Raw genomic sequence first — 16308 nt, 5'->3', positions numbered from 1 at the left:
CTGCATGGGAGAAGATGGCTCACCTTCTGCAGGATGTCCATCTCCTCTGGGCTCAGGTCCCTGTCAATAGAAGAGATGCTCTCCATGCTGTTCTTGCGAACGATGCCCGCAGCAAAGGGGTTGGCAATGACACCGGGGGATGCCTGAAAGAGGAGGAGTACAGACGGCTTGTAGACATTAAGGAGGTAAAAGAATCCACTGCTCTGGGTGGACAAAAAAGTGACAAAAAAGTGAGCTCCATAGCAATAAAGCATAAACCGTCAGAGGAGGAGATGGACAAAATGACAAAGGAGAAATGGGAGCAGGAGGAGGCAAAGGAGCAGGGGAAGGGGAAGAAAGGAAGAGGAGGCGAATAATGCTGTGTTCCATTTACCTCAGAGGTCAGAACTTGGAACTGGGAATGATATCACACACAAGTTAAACGTGTTCCAGTACAGTGAGTAGGAAAGCCATTTAACAAGACAAGGGACCCAGTTCAAAAAGCAAGACTTCTTGCTTAGCCGGATAACTTGTCGGATTTAATTTATCCCAGTTTAAATGGCCTTCATCGTTCACTTACATTTAGCCCGGACTACGTTAAATCCGACAAATAACCTGACTAAGCATGAAATCCAGTTCTAGCCCGGTTAATTGTTAGCAATATCAGTTTATTAACACATTACGTGGTGTTTTGCGCATAAAACTCCACAGCAACATGTCCACAGATAAGTTGGACAGTACTATGTACACAACTAAGACGCAAGTGCTAATGAACAGTATGAAACTACAACTTTCACTTCTGTTGAAAAAGGGTGCAGCTATCTTGGATTCTGAGCTTGGGATTGTGTCAATTACTCTGAGTTCACGAGTCAGAATTCCAACTTTAGGGGGCCTTCCAGTTGAAATTCCTGACTAGGAACTTGGAATTTCCAAGTTACTAGTTCAAATGCAACACAGCATGAGCAGGAGGAGACAAAAGAGAAAAACAAAAAGAAGGTATCATGAGGAGAATAGGATGATGGAGAGTGTGGGAGAGAAAATGGAGGAGGTGAAGGGAAAAAGGGAGAGGAAAAAATGGACAAAGGAGGTGACTAAGGAGGAGGAGACAAAAGGGGAACAAGAAGGCGACATGAGAAGATACAGGAGGAAAAAAAGATGACAGGAGGAGCAGGAGGGTAAGAAGAAAATGGAGGTGTATGGAGAAGGGGAGGAGATGACAGACAATAGAAAGAGGTGACATATGAGGAGATACAGAAGGAGAACTAGATGACAGAGGAGGAGAAAACAGGAGAAGGGAAAAGATGAGGAAAAGAATGGGGCAGAGGAGGTGACTATGGAACTGGAAGAGACAGTGAAGGTGACATATGAAGAGAACAAGACAGCAGCACAGGTATAGTGTGGCCTGTTCTCTGGCGGTCTGCTTGTCACCTCGATGGCAGCAGCATCCTGTGGGTCAAAGCCATCGCACACCAGCACGGCCAGAGTGTCTCCTGTGGCTCGCAGGGCCCGCACAGCCTCTGTGTGCGTCATGCCCAGCAGGCTGTGGCCGTTCACCTCCAGGATGCGCATGCCCACCCGCAGCCGGCCGTCCCTCGCAGCCGCCCCGCCGGCGCTCACCTGGCAAAAGCATGGCACGGCAGCAAGAGGTCAGGACCCTGCCCCTGAGATCGAGTCCGCAACGGAACAGGAACACCTCCCACATGATGGTCACCTTGGAGATGAAAATGCCCTCATCAGAGGGGTCAAAGGGGTTGCCGGTGTGGCCCCTGGCCCCCCCGCGGATGCTGATGCCCAGTTTCTCTCCGGGGTACTTCTCGATGACGATCTCCTGTGGGGGGGGGGGTGGTATTTATTAAATCAGGTAAGAAGCAGACCCTCTGCCAGAACAGAACCCTCCCATCTAGGACCAGGCTTTCCCACTTTACCGCCACAGAGGCCTTCCTGTAAAATCATACATTCTGCAAAGTGGCACAATAAAAATAACTGGGCTTATGGGGAAAAATGGATTGAGACAGACCACTCAGAACACAAAGGAAACCACTGACCATTATCTTCAAAACGCTTTATAATGGAGCTTTTAAAACTTTCAACTCTAATCTAAGTTTTTCCTTTATGTTCAACATCTGAAATTTCCCCAGCATGCTTCTCAGACATTTAACCTTGTCCACCTATTTATGGAAATGGAATGGATTTTGTGAAATGGGTCTCTCTCTCCGTCTCTCAGATATGCATCTAAATATATAGGGTAAAAAGAAAAAAAACACGTGATCCAATATGAATCAGCTCAGATTAGATACTTACATTCGGGAACTGCATGCAACAGAAGAACTGTCTGTACACGAAACTCCAACCAACTGCCCCCCTCCACACAGATTTATATGCTTTACCCAATATGGATATTATGTTTCTTTCCTGTTTATTAATTGCCACATTTTTCTGCAACAATGGCTGCATAAAATCAAAGACACATGGGGCCTGGTCTTGTCAGAGAGTTAGGGCGAGGTCCGCACCTGCATGCCGGGGGGGGCGGGGTCACGGCGAACCAGCAGCTGGATCTCCTGCTTGTTGGAGAGCAGCGCTCGCACGGCCTCCTGATGGGTGGCATGCCGCAGGTCGATGGAGTTCACCTCAAGGATGCGGTCGCCCACCCGCAGGCCGCTCCTGCAGGCCAGGCCATGGGGGATCACCTGGACACACAAAAGGTGTCATAATCCATACCGAGGGGCAAGCCTCATTAGCCAATGATGAGTTCTGAATCGGTGAGTGACAGGGGAGCGATACTCCACACAGGATCCAGTTGCTCAGTTCCTCAGGCTCACCTTGGAGATGAAAACTCCAGGCTCACGGACTCCGAATGGGTGGCTGGCATGGTCGCTGCCTCCGACGATGCTCAGCCCAAGGGGGCCGCCTGCCTTCACCAGCATCACTTCCTGTTGGCACAGGAAGTAAAGGTTTTAACTACGACAGGATGAAATCAGAATTCATTATTATCTTTATAATGGCATCTCCCTCGCTAAAAAACTCCATCGCAATTATGATGTCATTATGATATCACTATGATGTGAACTTCAACTTCAGTTACTCTGGTAGATTAATGCATTTTAAATAAAAACAAAATCATCTTTTTTTGTTTTTATTGTTGCTTTAATAGCAAATGAGAGACATTATCATAATCACTGCTTATTGGCCAGTCCCCCCTTATCTACGCCTCCACTTCTCACCTCAATGGGATACTCGTCCTCCATTGGCTGGCTCGACTGTTCGCCTTGGTCCTCCTGGTCCGCCGCACTGGTGGGCTGAGGCGGCGGGGGGGAGTGTGGGCGGGCCCGGGGCTCGGCCAGGTCACGGTCCACCAGCAGGGTGATGGTGGGGGAGGCGGTGGTGAGCAGAGCTACTGCCTGGTCATGCCTGGCCTCTGTCATGTCTACACCATTGATCTGGATGGACAGATCTGTGCGTCAGCCTCCAGACAGACATGAGCCACAGCACGCGGTTCTCAGACGCCCCCTGCTGGCTGCTGGAATTAGGCCTATTCTACATTCCTCCCCTTCAATTGGGGCACAGTGACCATTCCTTCAATTAATCTAATACTTTGAAGATTACATAACGTTAACTAACAATTAAGTAAAAAAAATAAGTACAATTCAGTTACCGAAACAAATGAACCTGAGCATTTACAAGACATATGTCTCCACCATTACAGGCATTCCTGCTAATGTGATTTGCAGACTTATTTAATCATCAGTATTCAGGGCTTGGTTGCGAGCATTAAAGCAGCACCAGGTCCACTTCAATTTCCATACACGTCTCTATGGTGACAGAACAAGACCCAGAAGAAACATCCAAATATTTAAGTATGAAATTCAAAACGCACCCCAAAATCTTCACATGTATTTTTTCCTGTACTTATCACAATTAATAACAAAATACACACATTTAAAGCAGTTTACAGTGAGACACACACAGATAGAATATCAATAAAACTACAGCCATTAATTTCAGATGTTTTGAATGGAACATTGAATGCAGTGGCTCCACCTGCTGGTGAACAGAGGTTATCAGCCAAGTAAAACTGAATTGGACTGAGAAGCCTCTAGTACAGTCACAGGAGTTCCATAAAAAGAATAAATCTGTCAATAGAAAAGGAAAGTAAAATAAATACAAATAAAAGAATAAAAGAGATTCCTAATAACATTTTGTAGCAACTTTTTAAGTTGTCTAATTGTGTTTTTTGTGGAGCTGCCCCGTATACAAGGCAAACTGGGTTTATCTTGGCTTAGCTAAATCTAACAATCCCTCCTTTGATATTGGAACACAAGGCTCATCACCTTGGATGTTTTTCAATAAATGCTGATGCGATTTTACCCAAAAATTCAACATAACTGACACAAAATGACAACCGCAAATCCACATCTTTGAGCTTAGATTTCAGTTGTTGCTGTTACCAGAGTATATTTACACCTACTGTGACATTGAGTGCATTCCCCCTGTTGACTACTCAGCTTGGGTGGGAATGCCCGCCCAAAGCCAGTTGATTGACAGCTTGGGCATTCAGGAAAAAAGTAAAAGCAATAGGGAAATGCCAAAAGTTACTTTCTTAATCAGCATTGATTTTCTTATTTTACAGATTTCTTTTTTGTTACGGCACTCCTATGACTCCTTACTCTAGAAATAGGGTCAGAGAAATAAATCAGGCGTCTCTCATTGCATGACATTAAGCTGGCTCTGCCTCAGCAGTCAGAGATTCTCTGGATCACCCATCTGCAAAACTTGACAATATACACATTTGGGGGGGGGGGGGAGGGGTGGTTTTTTCCTTCAAGATTTTTGCGTGTATTGTTGTACCAAAAATATACCTAAACTAAAGCACTTGAACTTCAGCATTTAAAAATATACATCTAAATTAAAAAAATGACAATGCTATAATTTTATTACTGTATTAATTGTGAACAGGTGAAGATCGGATGATTGAGGGTGTCTTTTCCATACAGATACATTTAGACCAGCAAGAGGCTGCAGGTTAGAATGAGGTGTGCTCAGTCACAAAAAAGCCAGCATCAACACACAGAGACAGACCAGCTAAGTACAGAAAAACCAGAGACAAACAGACCAAATGACTGGGGAGAGACAGTCATATAAGCTGGGGATAGAAAGACCAGAGACAAACAGACCGACTGACCGAGAATGGTCAGACAGACTGGCAGGAGACTAACTGACAGACCAGAAACAGACAGACCGAGTAGAGGCAAACCAAGGACAGAGTCAGACTGACTGACCACGGACAGACTGCCTGGCTGGGTAGAGACAGACAGACTGACCAGCTGGGAGAAGAAAGACAAGAGACGGGAGACAGACCAGTTGGGAACAAAAAGATAAGTAACAGACAGACTGGCTGGGGACTAACCAACAGACCAGCCAGGGAGAGAGAGAGACCAGGGACAGACTGACCAATCAAATGAGGACAGACAGAAAAACCAGAGATAGACAGACCAACTGACCGAGGATAAACACCAGCCTGGGACACTGCAGACCAAACCAGAGTGCTCAGGGGGAACTGAGGAGGACCTACCACCTGAGGAGAGGGCAGGTGAGTGGGGTGGGGAGGCCAGTGTGGTCTGTACACTGTAAGAAGCTCAGTACTGAATATGAAGTACTATATATGAATGTTATACATACAGTACCCATGTATAACAAGATGATGCACTAGTATATATGGTTAAAGCCAATGCAAAAGTGTTTGGAGGCATGTACAATATTTACCTAGTGAGTGACAGGGGACGGGGCACTCCGGGGGCCAATCAGCTTTCAGCTGGGGCCAGTGCCCCTGTGGCCCCGCCCCTCTATACGCCCCTGCTCCCAATCACTGCTCAGACAGCTCATGGAATCACCTCCAGATTCTTCCTGAGCCCAGCACAAACACTTAGAGAAAAGTCATGACTAAATACTATAAGACCAGTAAAATATAATACAAATTATGTAAGCGAATGTGTCCTCCCTACTGGTAGGTCTGTCTCTAAAATGTCTACCAAGTCAGAACTATCAAATGCTCCCTGCATCACAGCAGCATCAATGAAGCAGCTCCCATTCAATCACGTGTGAGAAAAAACGACATGCTAACGAGCCGCCATGGAGCAGCAAACCGAAGTCAGCGAACGACCGGGGAACTGAGGGCGTCTCACAGCAGGGACAGAGGCCAGCACTGACCACCCAGTATCAGCATTTATCTCCGGATCCATGGCAGCGGTCCCACCTCCCCCAACACCACACCCACCACCCAAGTGGGGAAGAGACATGGCAAACGAGCAAGGAGTAGGAGGGGGGTGAAATGATTAAAGAAAAAAAATGAGGAGTAGAAGAGACAGACAGACACATCATACAAGCAAATACAACTGCATCCCCCAGAAGACCCAAAAAAAAAACAGCTGGACTGTAATGCTCGTGTTTCTAATGGGGTGAAAACGTGCTACCATCCTAACCAAAACATCACTGTGGGCTAAAATAATCATTTTACACCCGATATCCAAGTCAGCCGCTTCCCTGACAGCTCAATAAGCCACGACTCCAGACCCGAAATTAACAGGCACCAGACGTGTGGAAACCAGGGGTGCAGTGACTCCCATCACTCCCACTGGGCCATTGGGCCCTGATTTAAAGCTCCTCTCCCTCAGGCCCCCCGCTGTGTTTTTCTGCCCTCTTCACCACCAGATCTGATTATATTCAGATAAGCCCATGATAAGTAAAACTTATTTCAGGTGAAGTTTAACATAGGAGAAGTGAGGAGACAAAGAGGTGCAGAAGCAGAGCCCCGAGGAGATCAGCAATGAGACGGAGCAGGCCGGCTCACTCCGGTAAGGAACAGACATGTTTTGTGGGAATTAAATATCGCACCTGGTGGGATATACAGCAGGAAAGAGGAGGTGAAGGAGGAGGAGGAGGAGGTACTCACGGAGATGACCCGGTCTCCCACTTGCAGCGTGCTGTCACGGTGGGCGGCCCCACCCTCGGCGATCCGGGAGATGAAGATGCCCTGCTGGCAGAGAAAGACCCCAGAACTAAGTACTGGTAACAGAGCGACCCAGTAGGGTGTGATGGTCTAATTTCAGTAGCTAAGGACAGTTAAACTCTTAAAAGCTTAAGAGACCACAGACATGTTTCTTATATTCACAGGCATAGTTAGGGCATTAAAAATGACAAAGGGCAGAGACACACATATGCACAGCCAGCCGTAAACATAGAGACTCCCCTTCAAATGAATCTCAGCATTTCAGTGTTTGAACAGATGTGTTAAGTTACCATACTTGGTGTTATGAGCTCATTTGCAGAGACCAACAACGCAAACGCGTGGTAGAGAGCGACAGGAAGCTGAAGGTCGTCAGCAGAGGGGTGATCACTGGGGGTGTGAGATAACGTCTTCTGGGGTGCCACAGTGACACTCATGTTTGGGTGTTCAGAACGATTGAGTAGGGGTCTAAAGGGGAAGGGTAATCATGCTTGGTACCGCGCCCTCTTCTGGGTACACAGGTCCTCACAGGATCCCACTATATCAGTGCTGCATGCAATGCCGTATCCCGCTAATCCCGGACCCGCCCTGAGAGAATGCTAAGGGTATCACAGCGACCCGCAATGTTTTCACCAGGACAGCGAAACCCCCCGCCCCCCCCATTCCCTGGGACTTATAGAGAAAGGCCGCGTATTGGGGGGGGGCTGCTCATTCGGTCACTGGATACATTAACTATTGGACACAGCTGTGATGCAAAGCCACCACCCCCCACTGAACCCTGTGTCAGTCAAAACCTCAATACGAAGAGAGAGATCGCTGATGGACGACATTTCGTTTGTGATACGTTCGGCAGCCCCCCTTCCCAAGCCTGGTGAGGACGTTGTAGCTAACGCTGGCCTTTAAAATCCACGTCAGAAACGCGTTACCCGCTACTGCTAACTCTCAAGCTCGCGTTCATGACCAGAATGCACTTGGCAATCGTGAACAGCCCTCTGCACAAGCTTCCCCGTGACACAAGTTGTACAAGCCAGAACTTACCGGAAGCGGGTCTAGAGAGCGCACACGCGTGTACTGGTCAGGCAGTGCTGGTCCGCACCGGCTGAATCCCAGTCTAACAGGACACAGGGTAAAAAATACCAGTCCCCGAAATACCACTGGGGGTCCGATCGCATGTCGATGCTTGCTATTCATAACCACGTCGCCACGGCGACCCGTCCAAACTGAAAACAGGTGATGTTGGGACGGGAATCCAGCGGTGGGTGAGGGTATGTGCATAAGACACCGTTCTCACATTTAGACCGAGGTCTCTTCACTCTGACTCAGCGCTGACTCGTCACGCAGTCACGGACGAGCCTCATGACTCACCCGGCTGGGCACAGTGGGACAGCCTCACACAGGTCGTGAGGAAAAAGCTTCATGCTACATAGCCACAGCCTCGGGTTGCCGGGAAACTCCACCATTCACATGGTACATTTATATTTACCTACCTTTATTTAGCTAGCAGAACCTTTTGCCTAAAGCAATGTAGAAATGAGCAAAGAGCAGGGGCTACCAGTCCCTGGAGCAATCAGGATTAAAGGTCAGTGACATCATTCTGCCAGCCACAGTCCTTCCCCACTTAGTCACACAGCGCCCCCTACCTGTTCATGTGGACAGAGATCTGACCAGCCTGGTGCCTGGCCTGTCCCCTACTACCAAGAGGTACATGGCTAAGGACCAACTACTCAAGGTGCTTTAAATACCTTAGTGATAAAAACTAGTAGTTTACTTTAGCGGGTTAGGACCCTCTGCCAGTGGTCGAAACGGTTCTGGGTAGTGAATGATCTCTGTTGGGCCCTTGAGCAAGGCCCTTAACCCTTAATTTCTCCAGGGATTGGCTGACCCTACCTTCTCAAAAAAGTACATTGCTTTGAATAAAAGTGTTCGAAGAATAAATTGCAACAGTAAAGTAGGGCTAAGACTAAAGGGGACGCGAGCTGACGTACGGTATCGCCGGTACGGTACTGGGTGGAGCCCTTCCCCCCGGCGATGCTGAAGCCCAGGCCCTTGTCGTTGCGGATGAGGCAGGCGCTGAGGCGCTGGCGGCCGGCGGCAGGCTCCAGGCAGAAGGGCAGGCCGCTGGCGCGCCGCTCGCGTGGGAAGGAGTCGTCCTCGGGCCGCAGCGGCGTGGTCGTCACAGCATTCTCGGGCTCCACCATGCGCTCCCGCAGCACCGTCATTGACACCGCGGTGCCGGAGCCGCGCAGCGCATCCACTGCCTGCTGGTGCTCCGCCCCCTGCAGGTCCACACCGTTCACCTGGGCACACAAAGTCACGCTAGGGCCTGCTGTTGGACCTTTGAAAAGGTACTATTTCACAATACAAATTTACAATATTTGATTAAGTTAACAGCCGTCAGCCTCATCATATCTACATTCTCATTTTTGATTGGCTATTAAGTGTCACATGATTAGAGAGACCCTAAAGTTAATAGCCGTTGGCTTCATCATATCAAGCTCAGATGGTTCTAATATTAATGTAAGAGGGAGACATTGCCATTTCTGATTGGCTATTAAGTGTCACATGATTAGAGAGACCCTAAAGTTAATAGCCGTTGGCTTCATCATATCAAGCTCAGATGGTTCTAATATTAATGTAAGAGGGAGACATTGCCATTTCTGATTAGCTATTAAGTGTCATATAATTAAAGATCCCCATAACGTTTATAGCTGTTAGCCATGTCATTTCAATAAGATCAGATGGTTCTACATTTCCATTTCTGACTGGCTATTAATTTTCACCCGATTAAAGAGAACCATAAAGTTAACAGCTGTTTGGTCTTCATATCTACAGGGTGGTTATAATATTAAGGTATGAGGGAGACACATTCCCATTTCTGATTGGCTATTTAGTGTCATGATTAGACAGACATTCACAGGCATAGGAACAAACGAACACATGAGCACGCGCACACACACACACACACACACACACAGTCCAAGACTTGTGGGTTCTGTCTACCTGCAGCAGCTTGTCTCCCACTTTGACCCCAGCGCAGGCCGCCGGACCGTCCTCTGACACTCTGGAGATGAAGATACCCTGGGGGGGGGGGGGGGGGGGGGGGAGACACATACAATCAGAGCTGTTAAATATAGGAACAATTGGTTTGAACAGGTCACTGTTTTGACATCAGTTGTAATTTTTCCTTTCATTTCAGCTATATATCCTGACTAAAGGTACAACAGCACGTCCCACTGCCTACAACTTCCAGGACAGACTGTTAAAGATGCCGTACTCTATGGGCCAGCAGGCAGACAATTAAAGTAAATATTGCTTGCGCTACAAGAAAAGCTAGTGGGGAAGGATAAAAAGTCTGAAATAATGCAAGCCTAAGCAATCAATCACAGATCCCAAGAGACTGGGGGTGCCCTGTCTGCGGTTATACCATAGACTCATTTGCGGCTGATCAGGCCTTGCTGCAATCAAGGCTTTCCATTAAGGGGCTGGTGAAGGGTGAAGAAAGTGTGTGTGTGGGAGGGAGCTTCACCCAGACCTGATTTTCAGACTACAGAACATTGAGAAGCCCATATTCGTTAAGATAAGAATTAAGGTCACTGGAAATAAGGGAAGTAAAATACCAAGTGTAACAAATGGAGGAAGGGTTTGAGTGCTAACCACATGACCCTTTCACACAGAGTCACAGCATGGCAGGAGGAGTCCATATGACACGTTCCCATGTCCCCATGCAGCTGTGCCGTGCTCCCTGCGGCAAGGGGGGTCGGTACTGGACCCCTTTTTCTAACAAATGTTTACTTTGGAGTTCAGGGGTCAAACCTAGGCTTAGGTGTGTGTGTGTGGTGTCTGGGTGCATGTTTGGGGGGGGGGGGTGGACGGACACTGCTTCAGTCAGACACCACATCTGTTGGTTGCCCAAGCTCCGGTAACTCGCTCATCCTCAGAGCTCTTTAAAAACACGAAGCGGTGGCCTGTTAGAGAACGGGACTTGCATCACCCTCCCCAGAGAAGCCGGGAGAGCGAGTCCCATTAGCAGCATGACCTTGGCCGTCCTCAATGTCACTGCACTCCAGGGGACACTGGCCAGCATTGATCAGAGTGACCTGAAGGCTCACATGTGACACAAGGATAGATGACAACGGCATAGATGTATCGAATGAATGGATAAGTGTTTTGTCCCCCGAGAGGAATAACACTTGAATCATGCCGAATACTGGCGAATGATCATGATGGTCCTCGTGACGGCATGACCTCAGCGTGGCAAAGGCTATCCCTACTGCATGAAGGGATAATGTGGGGCAACATATGTGTTGGCCTCCAAATGCCATCTACTTTGCCACAGGCCTCTGGGGGGGTTGAGCACCACAGTTGTGAGCAGTGGTGGAATGTAACAAAGTATTTGTACTTCGTTACTGTACTTAAGTACATTTTTATGTATCTGTACTTTACTTAAGTAAAAATAATAATGCATACTTTTTATTTTACTCCATTACATTTTGCGACAATTATCTGTACTTTCTACTCAACTACATTTCTACAATTTATGCCGTTAGCCGTTACATTTTATGAACACAATTTCCTCAAAATCTTGCATGAAAAAATAGTTAGCCTATTGCGTTCTGGTGTTGTTTGCCATTTCCTACCAATCAGGTGGCTATATTAGCTCCAATGATGGCAGAGCGCGCGTCAATTAGCAGCACGAGCTGGTAGACTGGCTTGATTTCAAGAAGACGAGACATTCAACATGGACCCAGAGCCAATACACATATACTGTTTAGTTGCTTGTAATTATTACGAGCAATGACATTGGTAGAGGCGTAAGTCAGTATATCTACTATTCTTTTACAAAATGGCACACCCCAGACGTTGAGACAAACCATTGTGTGAGTACTTTTACTTAAAACTATACTTTAAAGTAAATTTAAAAGTAAGTACTTAGTACTTTCACTTAAGTAAGATTGTTGATGTAGCACTTCTACTTTTACTTGAGTACATATTTGTAGGATATTTGTACTTTTACTTAAGTACTAAGCTTCAGTACTTCCTCCACCACTGGTTGTGAGACCCTGTGCCCCTGCCAGGGTGTCCAACTGGACAAAGGCCCTCGCTTGGACGACCTGCCCCCCATCCAATCCAAACTGCCAGTGCTGAGGCAGGATTATGAGGGACCGGCACAGAACGTCAGCTCTTGATGTTGGACGGCTCTGTGGTCTCCCCCCCCCACCTTACCTCGTCATCCCCCTTGTACGGTGTGGAGCCACGGCCCCCCGCGATACTGATCCCAAGGCCACCCGTCTGCCGTAGGACTGTCAGGGTCAGCTAGAAGGAGAGGAGATGGATGAGCACGGCTGGTGGGGCCGGCCACCAGGGGGCGCTCACCGCAAAGGCAACGTCCCAGGCAAGAACATTCCAGGAAAAAAAAACAACGCTTGCCGTTTGTTTTCTGGGGGCCCGGAGCAGGGCAGCTAATTCAGATTCTGTTATACCTTGAAACTTAAGATGTCACATTACTGATGGGAGGGGTGGAATCGGAGAATGGGATGGGATACAGGATGGTTTGACCAGGTCTGGAGAAAAGGGGGAGGGTTCATTCAACTGGACAGATTCTGGGTGACTAGCAATGTAGAAAGGGGACATTCTGGAAAGGCCTGTAAAGAATGATTTATCCCCGACATGGAAAAAGGAAAAAAAAAAAAGCTGGGGAGATTTTTTTTTTCTGTTTTTGTGAGAAGCATCCGGGCCCGGAGAAGCCAGAAGGCGAAACGATGTGCTGGGCCCCCCCCCCATCCGGCGGGATCGATCCGTGCCACAGGAGTGCACCTCAGAGAACATGCAGAACAGAGCAGGTCCTCAGAGTGCAGGACGACCTGTAAAAGGTGCATTAGACAGACAACTCCGCACACACAGAGACACACACACACGAGAACGTGCGGGAAGCTACTGCAAACCACGACGTGGAACCGGGAGACCATGAAAACAAGACTAAGGACGGGGTGTTAATAAATCACAACACAGCTACCCGGACCCCATCCGAGGCGTGGATGTTAGTGAGGCAAGCCGTGGCAGATCGGAGTTAGTGTAGATGGAAAATTTAGTATGGTGAGGAGAGAAATCATACACATGCAATAGTTTACCTTCCTGCCGCAATAATGTAATAGACCAACCCTAACAGACTAACCCTAATACTTTGTGGGCTCACGGCGCCGCTCTGTAGGTCTCGTACTGTTAAGCCCGCTGATCTACACATACCATGGGTATAAAGTACTGTTTCTACACCTTCCCCTGGGGCAATTCTAGGAATTTTGTAATGTGGGGGACATTAGAGGGGCCATAATTCACACATAGGGGCTAACCGTAGCAGTAGCCAATGGTATATTAGAATTGGTAACAGGGGAGGGGGCGAGGGACCAATCAGCTTTCAGCTGGAGTCAGTGCCCTTGTGGCCCCCCAGCCCTTCCCTCAGCCTAACTCTTCTTCAGTAATGTCTCTTAATCCCAACTTCCACACAGGAAACAAAGACGGAGCAGATGATTAATATCTTTGACAGCATCTTGTTAAGACGTTAAAGGGGGTTTACCCTAAAACTGGAAAACAATATGCTGTAGGGGGTTTTAGTGCTATCTATTTATGCGGGTTGTTTTGCTGGAAGTTGCCTAGTTTTGGAGATATTGGTTGGAGAAATGTTGTTCTTCTCTCAAATATTATGGAGTGAATGGCATTCTATCTGTGGTGATTAAAATACCAAAAAAAATACATTTGAAAAACCCAGCAGCAATGTCTCTTACCAGAAATCGTGAGCAGGTTACTCAAGATAATTCACAGACTTTGTAGTGAGCAGTTAAATGCTGGGACCAGTTTCTTCCACCAAACTCCACACACCAATCGCATCACTGCACAGAAGACAGCACCAGGGTGCTTGTAGGGGCTAAAGAGGGGCCGTAATTCATACAGAGGGGCTAACCTTAATTACCCAATGATATGTTTACAATTGGTGAGTGACAGGAGAGGGGGCACTCCAGGAGCCAATCAGCTTTCAGGGCACTGTGGCTCCATCCCCCGTAAATGCCCTTGACACTCGCCTTAAGGACGTGATGACAACTTACGGATCTTAGCATTTACACCCACCTCCAGCCCATCTTACGAGCCTGGGAGGCCACAACCCGGCAGGATGGGAAAGGAGGCTGAAAGTCAAGTGAACCAGAAGTGGACCAGTAACAGTGCGGTGAAAATACTAGAAAAGAATGGAAAGGACTGACTGACCAAGCTGGTGCACCTCCAGGACCATGTACCCAAGGCCAATAACATTCTGACAAGTGACATCTTTAACAAGCCTGTGGGTTAAAGCATCCCATAATAAGACAATAGCCTTTCTGGAAGGTGTTACCAAGCTGGGTCAGTGTCTCCAAGGCAAACTGGAGGTTATCCCTCGTGATTGGCTTGGGTTATTTAAGGTGTTTGCTATGTCAAAATGAGTGAGAGAGAAAGAGAGACACAGAGATGGATGGATGGGTGGGAAAGAGTAGGTACAGACCTCTTCCTCCTCAATTCGAGCAGGCTCAATCAGCAGATTATTGACTTGATCAAATGACACCCCCTGTTAGGACAGGAACCAGCGAGAAGCATGCGGATTAGTGGGGCAAAAATGAACAGCGCGCACTCGCACGCACGCGTTGGGGGGGGTGGGGGTGGGCAGGTAAACCCGCCGCTTGCAGCTCCACTCTGCACAACAGGAAGGATTTTGCTAGTGAAGACCCACCCCCTGACACTCAATGCTTCACCACCTTCTCTCCTGGGCTTCAGGGTCTTGATTTATGACAAAGACCAAACATGAATATGGAGGTGGTGCTTCAGACCCCCATGTGGAGATGCATTACTATCCATCCACCTTCCAACCACTAAAGCAATAAAGGGATGTAAATAATTTCATCATCTGAGTACTCAATCTGATGAGTATCTATACTGGAGGCAAAGCTGGTATGAAGCTATCAGACTGGAGGGGAGGTGCTTGTAGAATTTGTGGAGAACAGCCAATCGAACACTTGAGGGGAATCAAAGAGGCAGAAACGGGGGGTTCATATCACATTTGAATTGCTGTGGACTTCAGAGATCACCGAGTTAAGCAGAAGAAAGGTCAGCTAATGGCATTTACAACTGAAAATTAAAAACAGAACACAAAAGACATCAAGCGACATTGGGAGTGGTCAGGGGGACACTGAAAGCAGGGTAGTGAGGAGAGTCTACCTTGGACCTGAGGGCAAGGCCAAGCAGAAGACACGGTTCTTCATACATCTACAATGTTCATTCAGACAGTTTCACTGAATCCTCCAAGTGCCACTGTTGTGGGTCGAGGCGTAAAGCAGCTGCGCTGTGTACGAGTCCCTGACTGCCGAGGGTGTAAACCTGGCCCTACAAACCAGCTTCTGGTTGAACAACTTATAAAAGTCTCAAAGATCTGTAGTTTTTAGTGCCCCAAGGGCATAGATGTATCCTTTGAGTCCCTGTGCCTGGCAGAAAGGGAACTCTACTGAACATAGAGCTGTTCATACTAACTGAGCCTGACCTACAACAATGTCAGGCCTCTAACCCCAACCTCATCACCCTAGCAGCTAAATAGCTAAACCACGTTCACAGCATGACGCCAAGCTTAAGTTGTGAGACAGTATACAGACAAAACCAGAGTCTCTCTAGTAGGAGTGTAACGGTACACGTATTCATACCAAAATTTTTCGGTACAGGTCTTTCGGTTCGGTACACATATGTACCGAACGAATGCAGTAAATGCATGCGCGTGCTAATGTGAAGCTGGAAGCTGTTGATATGAATACAACTACAGCACAGGTATTTTTTAATGCTGCACCATAATGGATATTTATCTTGTCATGCTTTGTATTTTTTGAGACAATTTATGTGCTGCACAATTCTTATATGAAGCTGCAATGAAAGCTGCTATGGTGAATACAGTACAGATAAGGTAGTTAATTTTGTAAATGTGCACCTTAATGGATATTCATTTTTTTATTTACTTGAGAGAATATTTTTAGAGATTTTTTTATTTAAGACAGTCATACTTTGTTCAGTAAGCCACTGTTTACTAAAGAAAAAAAGAAGCAATTTATGTTTTGTTTCTTTTACCCCCGCTGTACCCAAACATACCGAACCGTGACTTCAAAACTGAGGTACGTAATGATCTGTAATATTTGTGTACCGTTACACCCCTAGTCTCTAGCTCTGGAGAACTAGGCGTTAGAGTGCTTCTCAATGAGGTACATTATCAGCACCTATAAGACGGAGGTTTCTCCAAACTCCAGGCCTGAAAGAGATGTAAAATGGCATGA

The 16308-nt window shown here is 47.3% G+C and overlaps 1 protein-coding gene across 24 annotated transcripts in view; it reads right to left on the bottom strand.

Moving 5' to 3' along the window:
- scrib (scribble planar cell polarity protein) overlaps positions 1 to 16308 on the bottom strand; it is an 82020-nt gene that overhangs the window by 23080 nt on the left and 42632 nt on the right. For 23 of the 24 annotated variants that reach the window (XM_023832825.2, XM_023832813.2, XM_023832814.2 and 20 more), the window contains exons 16-26: positions 14505 to 14567; positions 12203 to 12292; positions 9980 to 10057; positions 8965 to 9276; positions 6926 to 7006; positions 3201 to 3416; positions 2799 to 2909; positions 2490 to 2666; positions 1691 to 1807; positions 1408 to 1596; positions 24 to 143 (exon numbers count right to left, since the gene is read on the bottom strand). In XM_023832825.2, the coding sequence (XP_023688593.2) occupies positions 24 to 143; positions 1408 to 1596; positions 1691 to 1807; positions 2490 to 2666; positions 2799 to 2909; positions 3201 to 3416; positions 6926 to 7006; positions 8965 to 9276; positions 9980 to 10057; positions 12203 to 12292; positions 14505 to 14567 (1554 nt within the window). The remainder of the gene's footprint in view (positions 1 to 23; positions 144 to 1407; positions 1597 to 1690; positions 1808 to 2489; positions 2667 to 2798; positions 2910 to 3200; positions 3417 to 6925; positions 7007 to 8964; positions 9277 to 9979; positions 10058 to 12202; positions 12293 to 14504; positions 14568 to 16308) is intronic. The other variant, XM_023832816.2, reaches the window with a different exon arrangement.

This window comes from Paramormyrops kingsleyae, chromosome 1, assembly GCF_048594095.1.
Source record: "Paramormyrops kingsleyae isolate MSU_618 chromosome 1, PKINGS_0.4, whole genome shotgun sequence".
NCBI lineage: Eukaryota > Metazoa > Chordata > Actinopteri > Osteoglossiformes > Mormyridae > Paramormyrops > Paramormyrops kingsleyae.
This window is presented reverse-complemented; position numbering and strand designations above follow the sequence as displayed.